The sequence below is a fragment of the Didymella exigua genome, assembly GCF_010094145.1.
Source record: "Didymella exigua CBS 183.55 unplaced genomic scaffold M421scaffold_14, whole genome shotgun sequence".
In the NCBI taxonomy this organism is placed as follows: Eukaryota; Fungi; Ascomycota; class Dothideomycetes; order Pleosporales; family Didymellaceae; genus Didymella; species Didymella exigua.
The window spans coordinates 25,571-42,010 of record NW_022984788.1 but is presented as its reverse complement, the minus strand read 5'-3'; the positions used below and the strand labels follow the sequence as shown (position 1 = coordinate 42,010).

Sequence of the window (16,440 nt, the reverse complement as noted above, 5' to 3'; positions counted from 1 at the left end):
CACCGCCGACTTGCTGGCAAGCCTGCCCGACGCAATTGCCAACCCAACTCAAAGAAGCTCACTAAGCAAGAAGAGGAGGTGATAGTCAGCTACATACTCGATCTAGATCGACGTGGATTTGCGCCTACGTACGCAGCCGTACGTGATATAGCTAATAAGCTGCTGGCTGCGCGCGGCGCTGGTCAGGTCGGCGTCCACTGGCCGCGCAACTTTGTCAAGCGTACAGACAGTCTCACAACGCGTTTCAATCGAGCGTACGACAGGCAGAGAGCTCTATGTGAGGATCCTGTACTGATCAGGAGCTGGTTTGAGCTTGTAGAGCAGACAAAGGCTAAGTATGGCATCCTTGACGAGGACGTCCACAGCTTTGACGAGACTGGCTTTATGATGGGCAAGATCACAACCCAGCTTGTTGTGACAGGATCAGAGAGGAGAGGCCGGCCGAAGGCTATCCAGCCTGGCAATCGCGAGTGGGTCACGGTGATCCAGGGAATCAATGCTGCTGGCTGGGCTATCCCACCGTTCATCATCTTTGCTGGCCAGTACCACCTTTCTGCCTGGTATGAGGAAGACATCCCACGCGATTGGGCTGTTGCAGTCACTGAGAACAGCTGGACAACCAACGAGCTTGGAGTTGAGTGGCTGAAGCACTTTATTAAGCATACAGATGGCAAGGTAGTTGGGGCGCGCCGGCTGCTGATCCTGGATGGCCATGAGAGTCACCACTCTCTTGAATTTCAGGAGCTCTGCAAGAAGAACAATATCTGCACGCTCTGCATGCCGCCTCACTCATCCCACCTGCTGCAGCCGCTTGACGTTGGCTGCTTCTCGCCGTTGAAGCGCGCGTACAGCCGCGAGATTGAGGCGCTGATCCGCCACCACATCAACCACATCACGAAGCTTGAATTCCTGCCAGCATTTAAGGCAGCGTTCAATCAATCGTTTACCTCAGCCAATATCTGCTCAGCCTTTCGAGGTGCAGGCCTTGTACCTCTCCAACCAGACGTTGTACTGTCAAAGCTTGACGTGCAGCTGCGTACACCTACTCCAGCTGCTCTGCCAGAGGCTCCCTGGCAGGCTCGTACGCCGAGCAACGTACGTGAGCTTGAGGCTCAATCAACGTTGATTCGTGAGCGCGTAAGAAAGCATAAGAGCTCCTCGCCAGCTTCAATTATTGACGCGATTGACCAGCTCAAGAAGGGCGCTGAGGTGATGATGCTCTCAGCTGAGCTGATGCGCGATCGGATCACTGGCCTTGAGAGAGCAAATGAGGCAGCGTCTGCACGTAAACAGCGCAAGAAAAAGCGTATACAGCAGTGTGGGGTCTTAACGAAGGGAGCTGGCGAGGATATCCTTGCTCAACGTGAGGCTAATCAGCAGATTGCTTGTGAAGAGCGCCAAGGAGGAGAGCAATCAGGTGTTAGCCGCCAGGCTCTTGCGCGCTGTAAGAGGTGCAGAGAGACTGGGCATAACTCTCGTACATGCAAGAAAGATACTTTAGATACTGTTTAATCTACTCTATTAATATCTACATACTATCTCATCTTGTTGTTGAGATATACGCTTGTAGAGGTGCGCAAAGTTGGTAGGGTGCGCACTCGCTTGTAATGCGCACTCGCTTATAAAACACGTTACGTATGGAAACAAATTAAATATCGACGGGATTTTGAGCCGGCCGTAAATCTACCAAACAGAACGCCGAAAACTGAGTACGAAAAGAGTGCTTTCCGTGTCTTACTCAGCCTTCTTGCTAGTCTTGGTCCTGAGCTTCATAAGCAGGTAGACCAAAGCGTAGCTAGAAAGGGCAAAGAGAACACAGATGGCCGCATCCCTCCAGCCATAGTAGTAGTCGTTAAGGTTAACGGTGTACAAGTAATCGCTGCCACGGCGGTACTGACAAACCCTGCAATCAGCCGTCGCATCACCGTTGATTAAGTTGTTGCGGGCACCGGGGCCAGAAAGCCAGCCCTCGAGATACTGAGCACAAGTCTGGCCGGAAGGAGGATCGAAGATGGCGAACTCTGATTCCTTGCAGTTGACCTCCCAGTCGAAGTCAACAAAGACGAGGAGTGCTCCCATCAAATAGTTGAAGGGGTTAAGGTAGTACAGCCAGTAGCGCCAGAAGGGTTGGATCTGGGCGTAGGGGACAAGCACACCGCAGAAGGAGACGAGAATACCGATGATGAGGGGGTTGACAAGAGAGGCGAAGACGGCGTTGGGTGCGTAGGCGGCGACGAACTGACCGAGACCAGTGTAGAAGAACCTGATTAGAATCAGCATTGACTGGATGTGTGATGAAGGAGAGCAACTTACTGGTAGATGAGCATGACGAAGAATACCGCACCTGCCTTATCAGAAGAGACCGGGAGGCCGGCAGTGTAGTAGAAGCAAAGGAAGTAGAGGACGCTGCAGATGACGAGGTAAGGCATCTCAGAGACGATAAGTCCAGTCGTAAAAGGGGCCCAGTGGTACATCTTTGACTTCTTCTCCCTTGTCTCGTAAATATCTCGGCGGTCGATGAACAGAGGCTGCAGTTGTGCGATGACCCCAGGAGCAACAAATATGTAGTTGAAGAGAGAGAAGAGGACGAGTTGCTGCTCCTGAACCGAGTCGCCGATCTGCCAAAACGAGAAACCAATGAAGAGAGCCACCCCGACGTGGAGGGCGAACTTGTTGTTAACGTAGTCGACGTTGCGGTACAAACTGATGTTCATGCGCTGAGTAACTAACTTGGTCTGGGTCCACATGTCGGTAGCGAACTCGTGTCCATCGTCAGTAGTACCAGGTGGCTTGCCGGCAGCGTCAGTGATGATGTGCTCCATGTCTTGTTCCATTTGCGTATGTTCAGGCGATCCGAGCCAGACCTGGTGCCAGTCCCGTTCTGTCGAATGAGCGCCTGTGACGACATCGATCATGAACTCCGCAGGGTTGACATCTCGAGGACATGGAACACCTTCGCGATCAAAGTAGTTTTTAACGGTCTGACCATTATCGCCAATTTCGCCGAAGTAGACTGTCTTGCCGCCCTTGGCGAGTAGCAGGAGTGTGTCGAACTGGGCGAAAAGCTGGGCAGAAGGCTGGTGAATGGTGACCAGAACTGCTTGACCAACATCGGCAAGTTTTCTGAGGAAGCGGACTGTGTTGAAGGCGGCTTGTCCGTCGAGACCAGAGGTGGGCTCGTCAAGAAAGATCAGGATAGAGGGCTTGGAAACGAGTTCAACACCAATAGTGACACGCTTACGTTGTTCGACAGAGAGACCAGCACCTATACGTCCGATAAGCGTATGTTCGAGGTCGTGCAACTCCAGAAGGTCAATGATAGTGTCAACGTAGGCAAGTTTCTCCTCACGAGAGACCTCGCGGCTTTGACGAAGAAGAGCGGAGAACTCGAGAGCTTCGCGGACCGTACATAAGGGCTCATGGACGTCCAGCTGCTCACAGTAGCCTGCGGAACGCTGAAAGGAGACAGGAAGAGGACGGCCGTCAACCAGGACTTCACCGTGGATAGTGCCTTGAGTGGTGTTAGCAATGATCAGGATTGAAACAAAATTTGAAACTAACCATCAGTTTTACGCTGGGCCAGAACATCAAGTAGCGTGGTCTTTCCAGCACCAGATGAACCCATGAGAGCACCCAGCATTCCAGGCTTTACATAGCCCGACACTTTGTCGAGAAGAGTGCGAGGGCCTGAGGGAGTCTGGACAACATAGGATAGGTTGCGCCATGTGAAGACTGACGTGTTACGCGTGAGGTTTCCGCCAGCCTGGTCGCTCGAGGCGTCGTTGCCATCGTTAGATCGGGGGCGAGGAGCCTTCTCATCGGCTTGAGCTTCGACATCAGCGGGAGCAATGGACTTGGGAGTTTTCTTTACGTTCTCGCGGGGAATTAAGAGCGCACCAGTAGAACCAGCAGCATCATCCCAACGAAGAGTGAAGAAGATGGTGAGGCCGACGAAGAGGGCCCACCAAGCAAAGAGGATACCGACGTTCCGCCAGACGTGAGATGGCGAGTACGATAAGCTTCGGAGGTACTCTTCGCCAGTCAATGAAACAGCACCGGGGGCAGCACCTACGATCCCAGCGCAAGATTGGTAAGCGGGGTTCTCGTATTGCGGCAGGTAGTTGGGGACCAGATTTGCGTATTCGCATTGAATTACGGTACCCTCGAATTCATTGGCCATCAACGACTCGAAGCCGTAGGAAAGAGGATTGATCCAGTAGATCCACACAAACCAGGGGTGCATCTGTGGCTTAGGAATCTGGTAGCCAATGTACAAGATCAGGGCCGTGACGGAAAAACCGGAAACCTTTGAAGCTGCGTCAAAGTTGGGAAAGCTGGCACCGATCATGCGGAAGAAGGCAGTCATGACGAATGTTGTGAGGTACACAACAAACCAGCAGGTGAAGAAAGCGGCGGCTGTGGCCTTGAGGGCAGTCATCCAGTACAGAATGACAATGAACGAGGTGACTTGGAAGAAGAGGATTGGAACATCCGCAGCGATCTGGGCTAAGCAAAAAGCAGCTGGGTTGAAGAAAGCGAAGTTCTTGTGTTTAGCAAGGATAGGACGGCCAGCATAGGAATCGGTGACCTCCGACATGGCGATTAAGGCGTTGAAAAGAAGAGCCAAGAATAGAGCACCGCCCTTGATAAATAGGCCAGCTGAGTTGTCCGGAGCGTTGTAGAAGAGAGAGCCAGAGATGAGGGCCTGTACGATGGTAGAGCCTTGTTTGATGATGAACGTGGCCTTGTCACCCCAAATGATTTGATACTGACGGGCAACGCACGCCTTGACCTGAGCGAGAAACGAAACCGTCATAGGCGACTTCTTAGGAAGGTGCTTAGACTTGTCGAGAGAAATTGCATGGAGGAAGTTTTCCGTGTTGGTCTTCGCCTCTTGAGTGTTGGGATAGTCCAGCTCGCGCTCCATGTCGGCTTTGACGGGCGACTCGCGGTATGCCTTCGCTAGTTCAACGTTGTTGCGAGGGAATCGTGACTCGAACTCAGGTTGGATCTGCCGCTCGCTTGGTACGGTGACACCTGTCAGGAAGTCCGCAACGTTGGCACCGTCACTGCAGACGAAGCCCTGGTCCTCCATAAAGGGGCGAGCCTGCTCAAGTGGGCCGTAGTAGACCTGTTTGCCTTCATCGAGGACAAGCACCTTGTCAAATAAGTCATAAATGCCGTTACCCGCCTGGTACAGCGTGACGATGGTGGCAATACCCATCGTGTCGGTCAATGAGCGCAGGGCGCGGGTGTATTCAAGTGCTGTAGAGGCGTCCAATCCCCTTGTCGAATTGTCCCAGCACATGACGCTGCCTCTTGTGCACAAGGTCTCGATGATGGACACACGCTTGCGTTCACCACCAGACACACCTCGAACAAACGCGTCGCCAACCTTTGTGTCTTCGGTGTGTGAGATACCCATAGAATCGAGAAGGAACTTCTTGAACTTGACACGATAGTCTTCGCGGTTCTCTGAGTTGGCAGGGAGCGTGTCGGGGATGTTCAATCGAGTGGCAAAATCTAGACTCTGTCCGACGGTGAGAGAAGGGTAAAAGAGTTCCTCTTCAGTGTTGATCACGATGGACCCACGGTACGGCTCGGCCTCTTTCGCAGTCATGGATCCGAAGCGGACGTCGCCATCAATCTCAGTGTATCTGACTGTCACGTCAGTGGATACTCCACGGTCAGACACTCGGAATGGTTTACGTACCCCTTTCTCTTGTTGGCGAGCATCTTCAGGAGAGTCGTGCAGCCTGAGCCCGGTCTACCAAGCACCAGCAGCATCTCACCAGGCTTAACACATCCGAAAGAATCATCAAGGATCGTCTTTAAAGGAGCCTTATTTCGCGCCTCCTTTGCCTGCTGGACCATGTTGAACTGACTGAATACATTCTCTTGTAACGTAGCGTCGGATGGTACGACCTTGATTGTGAGGCCCTTCCATGTGACGCCAAGGCTACGACCCTCTGCAGGATCGTTGGCTTGAAGTTCCTTCACGTGCTGGTCCAGGCGCCAATCGTTGACCTTGGTCTTCTCTGATCCGTCGTCGACCTCGCCCTTCTCGTTCCTTGAGGTCCATCGTTCGATCCCGTGCTCCTCTGGTATTCGCTCCTGTTGTCTCTGTGATTTGCCGGAGAAGGTTCTCGAGAGCCTCCGGAAGAGGTCATCACCAGCTCCCTCGGCCAAGCCGGGACTCATAACGGATATGCTTCGTCTTCTGCCGTCCATGTCGTATGTGGTGAGAATTAGTTTGCCTGAACTGGCATCTGGGAGGTAAGGTTGAGGACTAGAGAATCGGGCGAAGAAAAGATATTAAGTCTTAAATACAAATGATGAGCAACGTCAGAGAGCTTGCACAATCGGTCCTCAACCATTGCTTGGCCCTGGTTGTGCGAGGACGAAGGTAGGCATTTTTGGCCGTTTGCAGGCGATCTAGATAGAATGTCAAAGGTACGGATTGGTGCGTGGACATCGCAGTGCGTAGCTCCAGTATTTTCACCTCTGAGATCAATCTCGCCATTGCTATTGGTCGAAAATGCAGCCATGACATAACCTTAGTCGCCAGAGACTGGTGTAGTTAGACCGGGCGCTGCCGTGGGCTCCTTGATGTCCGGCACCCGAGGGCAAACTGGCACTCTGGACCCGTTTGGGTGGGCTTTTTCTCCTTTCCAAACATGGGAAATGGGTCATTCAAACATGGGAAAGTGGGTCGGAGTTGCGCTTTTCAACGCTACCGGTACTGTAGTCCGCGGATTAAATTTGTCAGCCTGGTACGAAGCACCGAACACCGAGCTTGCTCGATACCAAGCTTCGAAAAGGTCTCTGCTTTACGCAGATGCGATGCCCATGCGACGCAGCCCCTTAGGAGTACCCATGTGTATCAGTGAGCTTGGAACGTAAAGGCACAAAGAACGTGGCAGTTGCGCACACTCTTCTTGGCACCCCTCAAACACGCCCATTCTCCTGCACACGACGACATTTCGTCCGCCTATGCTGTGTTGGGTTTCAACTGCGCGACATGCAGGCGAAGTGACTGCAGTAATGTGAGCTGGATTGTCGTGCGTCATCGTTGCTAAGATAGATCAGCTCGGATATCCGGTGGAACGGTCCGATTGCGCAAGGCTGACGGTGGCTTAACGAAAATCATTGCTGTCCATGTCCTTGGGTTACGAGAGACAGATGCAGTAGCTTATGTTGTTTTACGCGGAGCAGACGGTGAGCGAGTGACATGTGTATCGGTGAATGGCGGCTGAGGTCCCCGACCGCCGATACCTCGGACATTCATTGCGTCATCACACCTCATAATTGCTCGATGAGGCACATCAGGGCGCTCGAATGATTGGTTCCCTTCGATTCGTACCGCTTGTTCTAAAGAGCCTGGAGGTGTTGTTGATGGCATCAGAGGAGCGCGGAAAGACGACAATGTGCCTTGAGATTAGGACACGTTTGCCTATCACATAAAGTCAACGAGCCGCTTCCCCGGGCTTCCTTTAGATCATCTGGGTATAAGCGACACTAATGCAGCAGAGCAGGAGTGCAGACGGCGGCTCAATGATCTGTCTACGGGCTGCGTGCCCCACTGCCCACTCGCGACTCAAGAGGTCCACGTACGCGGTTTCCCACTCTGGGCCCCTATCGTTCATCGATTCATGATCGTTCGTTTTCCACTCTTTTCAGCTTTGAAGGGTTGAGGAGGCGTTCAGTCCAGACGCTGGCCTCCCACAATGCAATTTCCGAGGCGGAGCTGGGGCGAGGATGCCCGACAGCGACAGCGGGCGAGGCTCAGCCCGAACCCGACAGCGGCTCCAAGGAAGAATTCAATCCATGAACCGGAAGTCCGCGGTCCCTGCAGCAAGCCTCGGGTAGGCATCTCGACGCCACTTTTGATCCGTCCATCCCCAGTCTTCGACCACGTTGTTACACCCATACGTTGGAAATCCTATCACCCAGCGCACTGGGTACAGCGAGGATCCCGATGAGTTCCTGTTCACGACGTGGGCTGTGCCCTCATCTGTGCAAAAACCCTCGTATCGAACGACGCTGCCACATCCTAGCTATTGATTCTCATGCATAGCGATTCAGTGTCCGGGTCTCAGCTGCTGCGCTCCTAGCGCGTCCTTCCACGTGGTTAACTGTATCGGTCTTGCCATTCGGTGCTTCGCTCTATCTTATGTGGAGGTATTTCAATGTGGTATTCAACCTACCCTTACGACTTTACCCGCGAGATCATGCGCGGTAGTGATAAGGCACTCTCGGTAATCATACCAGCTCATGATCCACCTTCGAGATTCGCTGAGCGAGTGTTGCACCTACACAAAATGAGAATGAAGAGGGCATTTGCGCAAACAATACCACCATCGCAATAACGCCGACGGGGCGCCACCATGATCCTAGGCTCGCCTTTAATTCCGTTACTAGCTAAAGCTTGCAACGGCGACCTGCCAGCCGCGGTGCTGGGGGAACCTGGTGTGGCAGCTTTCGATCGTGTGCATCTTGTCCAATGATCCACAAGCCCTTCGTTGCAAGTTACAGCTCCAGCTGTTACAAAGTGCCTATTGTCAGGCGTTGCACAAGTGACAGACACTTTTGGTGTGCTTACAGGTGAACGGTTATGTACCTAGGTAATCCCCTGTCAGTTCGAAGGTTCGTTTTCTTCCACGCTCAATGTAAGGAATACGGGAATATCACGGCATCGCCCCTCATACTTTGGTCCGGGCCTATCCGCCCTGGGAAGAACCATCCTGATGTAGCTGTCGAGTCCCAGCCGTGAGACGTGCCGATGATGAGCCGCTATATCACATCCCGATCGAGATGCATCTTACCGTCTAGACTTTCCCGTGCACTAGGAGAGGCATAACCCCTGCGTGGATCACCGTAAACCAAGAGTTTACCAACCTGCGATTCCTCGCGTTTCCGTCGTCCCCATCTTCTCATCGTCGGAGATCGTCACTCGCTATGCGGTCTTCTGTTTTTGCTGCTCTCATCGGGCTTGTGGCTGCTCAATCACCAGCTCAATCGAATCTAACGACCAGCAGCACTTCGTTGAGCGCAGCCGCATCACTCGTAACTTCAACGTTGTCCTACTCAGCGACCCTCAGCAGTGCCGGTGCAGCCATTACTGTAGCGTTAGACGGCTCAGGTCAATACACTGCCGTCAATGCTGCTGTCAGCGCAGCACAAATTAGCGGTGTCCCCACCGTGACAGTCTTGCCTGGTAAGTTTAGCCTGGACCCGTTGCTGACCTCGAAGCTAAACATCATTAGGCACCTACTTGGAGGCAGTGAGTATCGTAGGCACGGCCACGGTGACCATAGTTGGAGCTACTACCACCACTGCTGCAGACTGGTCCCAGAATCAAGTGGTCATCTCCAGCACTGGTGCAGCTCTCACCATCGGCTCAAGCAGTGCCAAAGGCGTTACACTCAGGAACATCAACTTCATTACCACAGCCTCCGCAGCCAATGCAGCTGCACTCGCTCTGCGGGGCAATAACATCGCATTCTACGGATGTTCCATTGTCTCTCCGGGAGCTACCGCAGTATCTGCGTCGTACGGTCTCACGGTCTTTGCCTACTCCAGGATCGAGGGGACAGACAAGATCTTCTACAACGTCCCTTCAATGTACATTTACAAGTCGACAATTGTACCACTGTCCACAGGTGCTAGTGTCGTGTTCTCGAAGGGTGCGACCGTGGGTTCTACCTTCTACAACTCGACAGTCGTTTTCGATTCGAGTTCGATCGAGCAAAAGGCTGGCTACAGCAACACTGGTGTGTTCTTAGCGGCACCCAATGGAGCTGGTTCTACCGTCATCTACCGCAACGTTGCAATGGGAAGTCTGATCTCGACATCCGGCTTCCATCCTACAGCTGCCACTGTCTCGTCGTTCTACGGCGAGTTTGCTAACACGGGTGCTGGATCATACGTTCGCAATGCAGCGACCCGCCCTCCGTACGATAGCCTGCTCACAGCCGATCAGGTGTCGCAGTACACGATTGACAAGGTCTTTACGAATGCTTTCGCTCCTTACGGCAGCTCTTCGACTTCATGGATTGACTCATCAGTTTTGTCTTCTGTGGCCGACTCTGACGCTGCGCAGCTCTCGGCGGCTGCTGCCTCTTCAACGTCTTCAACATTTTCAACATTTTCGACTTCTTCACTCACACCTTCCAGCACCGCGAACGCCACTGTGTCAGCAAGCCTCAGTGCTACTGCGTCAGCAAGCCTTAATGCTACTGTGTCAGCAAGTCTTAGTGCTACTGCCTCATCGACGGCATCTTCATGCGCGCCTTCCGCCACCCTGATCGTATCGAAGGATTCAGGTCTGGAATGTGCTTATAACAACGTCACCGCTGCCATCGCCGCTCTGCCGAACGACTCTCAGGCATACACCATTCAGATTGGAGCTGGTGTCTACAACGAGCAGATCTCGATCACTCGTAAGGGCAAAGTCACATTGATCGGCGCTACAAACAGCACCCGCGACTATACCCAAAACCAAGTGACTATCCAGACCTCGAACGGTGTCCTAACCAGCGCTGGTCGGAATGAGATTACACCCGCCATTTACGCGAAGAAGACCAGTGACAACTCAGGCTTGGCGCTGTACAACATCAACTTTGCCAATGTCTACCCGCAGACAAAGGATACAGCTGCTCTGGCTGCCGACTTCTATGGGTCGAACATGGCCGCATACGGATGCTCCTTCACCGGGTTCCAGGATACTCTCTTGGCCAACAAAGGCACTCAGGTCTTCTCCAACTGCTACATTGAAGGGTGAATTTTCGAATCCGTGGTGTTCTGCTCAATGCATGCTGACCAAGCTAAGGTCTGTCGACTTCATCTGGGGTTATTCGACCGCATTCTTTCATCAATGCATGATCATCACGAACACCCCCGGCACCTGTATCGCGGCGCAATCTCGACAGACAGCCACTGCCACCGGTGGATACGTGTTCGATCGGTCTGTCATTACCTACAGCTCCACCTACGGCAGCGTGTTTGGCACGAGCTATTTAGGGCGTCCTTACTCCGAGAACTCGATTGCAGTCTACACAAACTCTTTCATCGACAAGCACATTTCTGCCGCTGGATGGTCGGTTTGGTCAACAAGCTCTCCTCAAACCTCGAACATCATGTTTGGTGAATATGCCAACACCGGCCCTGGCTCGTGGCAAGCTACTACGCAGCGTGCTATCTTCGCGACAAATTTGACGACTGCCCAAGCAGCGCAATACGAGCTTGCTGCCTGGATCGGTGATACCACATGGCTCGATCAGACGGCCTACGACTATGTCCCATCCTATAGCTTGACAGGTACTTCGACCTCAACCTCAACTTCGCCCTCGACCAACACCACAACTTCCACCGGGAGCACGACCACTTCAATCATTAATGCTCATCCTGATAGCGGTTCAGCCCCTCCAGCTGGTGCAATTATTGTTTCGGTCGATGGAAGTCACAATGCTTCCTACACGAATTTTACCGCGGCTCTCGCGTCCTTGCCGAAGGACAACACAAACCAGACGATCTTCCTGTACTCCGGTAGCTACAACGAGCAGGTGCCTACTATCAACCGTCCTGGTGCCGTCAGAATCATTGGGTACACCGCAGGGAACTCTGGCCAGTCCTACAAGGACAACACTGTTACGATTACATTTTCGCATGGTCTTTCTGTCTCGCCACTTCCCGTTGGCCACTCGGACGCCGAGACTGCTACCATACAGACAGCCTCGAGCCGCATCAGCTTCTACAACATTGCCATAATCAACACTGATAACCTCGATGGTGCTCAAGCGTCTTATGTCACACTCGCAGCTTCCATCTATGGCAACGATATCGCTTTCTATGGCTGCTCGTTCGACGGATGGCAAGACACGCTACTCACTGGTGCTACCAACGGCTACCAGTACTATGAGTCTTGCTACGTCGGTGGTGCAATTGATTTTGTCTGGGGATACTCAAAGGCGTACTTCAAAGGCTGCACAATCGGTGCCAAGCGCAAGTCTTCTGCCATCACCGCTCACAGCAGAGCCTCAATGTCTGCCATTGGAGGCTATATCTTCGATAACTGCCTGTTCACGGCTGCTCCAGGCGTTGCCGACGATCTCACAAACAAGGTCTACCTGGGTCGTCCCTACTCTGCATATGCGCTTGTCGTAATCAAGAACAGCTATATTGACTCGACAATAGCGCCTGCAGGATGGAAGATTTGGAGTGCTTCTGATCCACGAACAGACCACGTGATATTCGCCGAATTCAATAACAGCGGCCCGTCGAACTGGGAGAACAACGTCGCTGCCCGGGAGGCCTTCGGCTTTGCCACACTTCTTGCCTCGGATACCTACTCACTTCCTTCGGTATTGGACTCGACGGAGTGGATCGATATGACCTACTGGAACTCGATTGTGACACCGGTCCCTGCCACTGCGGCGCCTTCTGTCCCCAGTAATACCACTGTTAGCGGTAATTCTACCGCAGATGGCACAACCCCACCAAGTGGTGCTCTCATCGTTTCTAAGGGTCCTATCGCCGGTACCACGACTTACCAGACCATTCAAGATGCCTTGAACGCTGCGCCAACTACCAGCAAGACTAACGCAACCATCTTCATCTACCCCGGCGTGTACAACGAACAGCTCATCGTCAACAAGTCCGGCACTACCATTTTCATGGGCTACAGCAATGCTACGGATGACTACTCACAAAATCAGGTCTCGATCGAGTTTAACCGCGGCATTGACACTCAGGGCACGGAGGGAAGCAATACCGACGGAGCGACTGTGTACGCCACTGGCAACTACTTCTACGCGTATAACATCAACTTCCGCAACACGGCCGGCACGACTCAGAATATTGCCTCGCTGGGCTTCGCAGTGAAGAGCAGTAAGTATGCTGCCTTGTATGGATGCCAGATCTATGGAAATCAAGATACCCTCTCTGTCTCAGGATATCTGTTCACCTTCAAGACCTACATTGAAGGAAATGTGGATTTCATCTACGGCAACGGAGCTGCATACTTCCTCGAATCGACCATCGCACCGAACGAGGACAGCATCAGCATCACCGCGGGCAAACGCACTACCAATGCGACTGCTGCCGGCTTCGTCTTCGATCAGTGCACCCTAAAGCCTGCATCAGGCACAGGTCCCTTCAAAAATGTGGGACTTGGCAGACCGTGGAACAGCAATGCACGGGTGGCGTTTGTTGATAGCTACCTCGATTTGATGATCAGCGCCGCGGGGTGGAATCAGTGGAGCAAGTCGTCGCCTCAAACCAGTGGTGTGACATTTGGAGAGTATCACAACTATGGGCCAGGCTCGAGTATCTGCGGCCGTGCATCTTTTTCGCAGCAGCTTTCGGACGCCGATGTTGTGCAATTCCAGCTTGCCAACTTCTTTGCATCTACCATGTTCATCGATTTCTCTCGCGTGGACACCCAGCCTTTCACCGTAGGAATAGGCACTGCTCAGGTCTGTGCTACTGCATCGTCTTTGGCAGTCTCAGCTTCCAGCACTTCCATGAGTTCGAGTACAGCTTCTTCCTCAAGTCTCATCTCTACCTCCTCGCTCCCAGTCGTTACCGTCTACACAACAACCACAGCTGTCATCAAGCTCACGGCTAGCACTACCATCGTCCAGCCTGACGCTACCTCCACCACCATCGTTAAGATCACATCGACTGCATCAATCACCGGTGCCGATGTGGTTAAGACCGTGGTCAACAAGGAAACCGCGACCGTCTCGTACACTTCCCCCGACATCACCTCCACCTCCACAGTTGTAACCACCGAAGACGACAGCCTCACGATTACTCCAGAGGCTGTTACCAAGAGTAGTGTTGTCAAGGCGACCACGATAGTAAGTGGAACCACAAGGGCGAAGGCTCCAACCGTGACCGTCAAGGGAACCACTACTGTTTCTTTTGTCCAGACTGTGAGCCCCAAGCCTACTACGATCACGCAGAGCGAGGGGACTACGGCCACGTTTGTCAACAGTATCACGCCCAGGGGTATCACTACAACAATCAAGACGACCATCTCGCTGGAGCCCAGCAGCACCAAAACTACGACCGTAAAGCCCAAAAACTCGGTCACCATCAGCACCGTTTCTCCCAAGACGGTCACGAAAAAGACAACGACAACGGAGTCTTGCATCCCCACCGAATCTGCTCGCATGCTCCGCCGCGGTGCTGTCATTGCCCGCGCGGCTGCCAGCACTACGACGGTAACAATCAGCATTACTATTACCAGCTTCGTCAAGACCGCTACAGCGACTCAGGCTGGATTTACTGCTCTTGTCACTGAGACTTCAGTCGCCAAGATCAAGACGTACACACAGCCAGGCGCGACCAGTACTTTGAGCATAGGGTCTTATGTCAAGACCACAACCATCGCGCAAGCTGGCTCAACCGACTGGACCACTGAGACGTCGACGAAGACGATCGGCGAGACCACCACCCTGAAAGCCTCCACGACAACTGCTTTGTCCACCAGCTACGTCACGGAGCAGCAATTGCAGACTGTGACGCCCGAGGCTGTAACAATCAGCAGCCTCCAGACCCGCACATCGACTCAGGTCGTCACTGCCGCTCAGCAAACCGTGGTCATCATGAGATCTGCAGATGTGACTTTGACAATCCGCACTACACTCCCTGTCAGCACCCACACCGTGTACCAGACCATCACACAGGGTGGCGGTGTCGCTACGGATACAGTAACTGCGCCTCCGGGCACCAAGACTGTAGTGGCGAAGAGCACGACTACTGTATGGTCGACAGTTACAAAGGTTGCGAAGAACGCGCAAGCCTGCGAATGAAGGAGAGGTGCACTTACTCACTTCCATATGTAAATACTGTTTAATGTATATTTGAACCGAAAACGAGACCCATAGGACTCTATGCATCCTGGTGGCAATACTTCTTTGCAATACGTACTCCTTAATGCCGTTACAATGTCTAGAGCTTCAAACGCGCCACTCGACCGCCTGACCCGGACGCCCAGCATGCGTCCTTGCTCACGCATTCAACGGCATCGAACGTCCCATTCCCAATTGTCTGCCAAGTCCTGCCACCATCGTACGTTATATCTGAGCCAGACGTCCCTACTGCCACTGCGGTACGATGTCGCCCAGGTACCCAGGATACACCAGACCTGTACCCCCCAGGAAAGCTCTCTGCCTTGTGCCATGTCTTACCGCCGTCGCTCGACCACGCGGCATTATCGACGTTGCCTGCAGGCTTCTCATAATTCCCACCGACAGCGATGCCATTCTCCTCGTCCCTGAATCTCACCGAGAAAACGCCAGCCGCTGCGCCGCCCGCAATCGAGCTATTGCTAAACTTCCACTTTTGCCCGTCTTTGCTCCAATAAATACGTCCCGGATCAACACCTCCGCTCGCGACGTACCATCGCCCTGCAGCAGCCTCAATACACGTCCCACTCGCCGCGAATCCGAACTCGCCAGTTAGTGCAGCAGGAATCCCGGCAGGATCGACAATCCTCCACGTCGCGCCGCCATCCCACGTTTCAATGAGTCTGAACTTGCCATCCACCGGATCGCTCACCGCAAGGCCGTGCTTTTTGTTCTCGAACGCCATGCAGTCGTAGAACGCAGCTGGTTCGGTGTTGATAAATGTTGGTCTCCAGGTCTTTCCACTGTCAATGGTCTTGTAGATCCGGCTTGCATTTCCTTCGCCGATGGACAAGACAACGGCGGATTCAGGAGAGAAAGCTTCGATGTCGCGAAATTGGAAGAGCGTGGAGTTTTCTGGGAAGAGGGAGGGTGATGCGTTGGTCCATGATCTGCCGCCGTTGGTGGTGAGGAGGACGGTGCTGTTTGTGCCTGAAATCCAGGCTACGTCACGCGAGATTGGAGAAAGACCGCGGAATTGTCGGGTGCTATTTGTCGGTTTTATGTCCCATGTCAAAGAGGGTTTAGATGGCAGCGAGAAGGCGAGTGTCGGGAGCAACGCGCTGAGCGCTAGGGTGACACTGTAATTTCTCATTGCACCTCCAGACTTAATTGGTTTTGTCTACAGGAGCTCGAGGCGAAAGTTTGGGCAGACAATAATGATGCTGTGGTGCGGTACTTGAAGGTACCCCACCTTGCGCAACGATCTCTAACCCGTACAGGCAGGTAGGCTTGTGAGGCCCATGATAGGAAGGTGTATACAACAACGATCATTACAAAGGTGCACACCATGGAGCTAATGATCTTGCGTCCGGGCCGACGTAAGATTGCGATGAGGCGGGGAGCTTTGGATTGGCTTTGGATCGAAGCTCGATTGAAGTGTATCGAGGCATCTTCAAGCGAGGCCGAGACCCACCGGCTCCACAGGGGATTTCCATCTAAGATTTGGAGGGATGATTAACGTACCTCACGGGCGAGTGGAACACCGAGCGAGTGGAACACTTTTGCCAAGCCCCCACCAAAGCCC

General features: G+C 53.2%; 4 protein-coding genes across 4 annotated transcripts; 2 read left to right on the top strand and 2 right to left on the bottom strand.

Annotated features, from left to right (window-relative positions):
- Window positions 1-1,179: 1,179 nt before the first annotated feature.
- Window positions 1,180-1,506, top strand: M421DRAFT_18583 (uncharacterized protein; the record flags this gene model as incomplete). Its single annotated transcript, XM_033587933.1, has 1 exon — window positions 1,180-1,506. A coding segment is annotated over one exon (327 nt), but the record flags the coding sequence as incomplete, so codon positions are not given.
- On the bottom strand, window positions 1,486-6,707 carry M421DRAFT_420704 (ABC transporter). Its single transcript, XM_033592573.1, has 4 exons — window positions 5,714-6,707; window positions 3,562-5,657; window positions 2,314-3,511; window positions 1,486-2,263 (listed from the first exon to the last, which is right to left on the bottom strand). The coding sequence occupies exons 1-4, from the start codon at window positions 6,229-6,231 to the stop codon at window positions 1,735-1,737; spliced, it is 4,341 nt and encodes a 1,446-aa protein (XP_033448422.1). The 5' UTR covers window positions 6,232-6,707; the 3' UTR covers window positions 1,486-1,734.
- Window positions 6,708-8,958: 2,251 nt separating this feature from the next.
- M421DRAFT_92474 (carbohydrate esterase family 8 protein) lies at window positions 8,959-14,631 on the top strand (the record flags this gene model as incomplete). Its single annotated transcript, XM_033598037.1, has 5 exons — window positions 8,959-9,217; window positions 9,267-10,779; window positions 10,832-13,862; window positions 13,935-14,579; window positions 14,626-14,631. 5 exons carry the CDS (start codon window positions 8,959-8,961, stop codon window positions 14,629-14,631), a joined length of 5,454 nt encoding a protein of 1,817 aa, XP_033448421.1.
- A 167-nt stretch (window positions 14,632-14,798) lies between these two features.
- On the bottom strand, window positions 14,799-16,221 carry M421DRAFT_420703 (Oligoxyloglucan reducing end-specific cellobiohydrolase). The gene has a single exon (XM_033592572.1). It carries the CDS (start codon window positions 16,006-16,008, stop codon window positions 14,959-14,961), a length of 1,050 nt encoding a protein of 349 aa, XP_033448420.1. The 5' UTR covers window positions 16,009-16,221; the 3' UTR covers window positions 14,799-14,958.
- Between the last annotated feature and the right edge of the window lie 219 nt (window positions 16,222-16,440).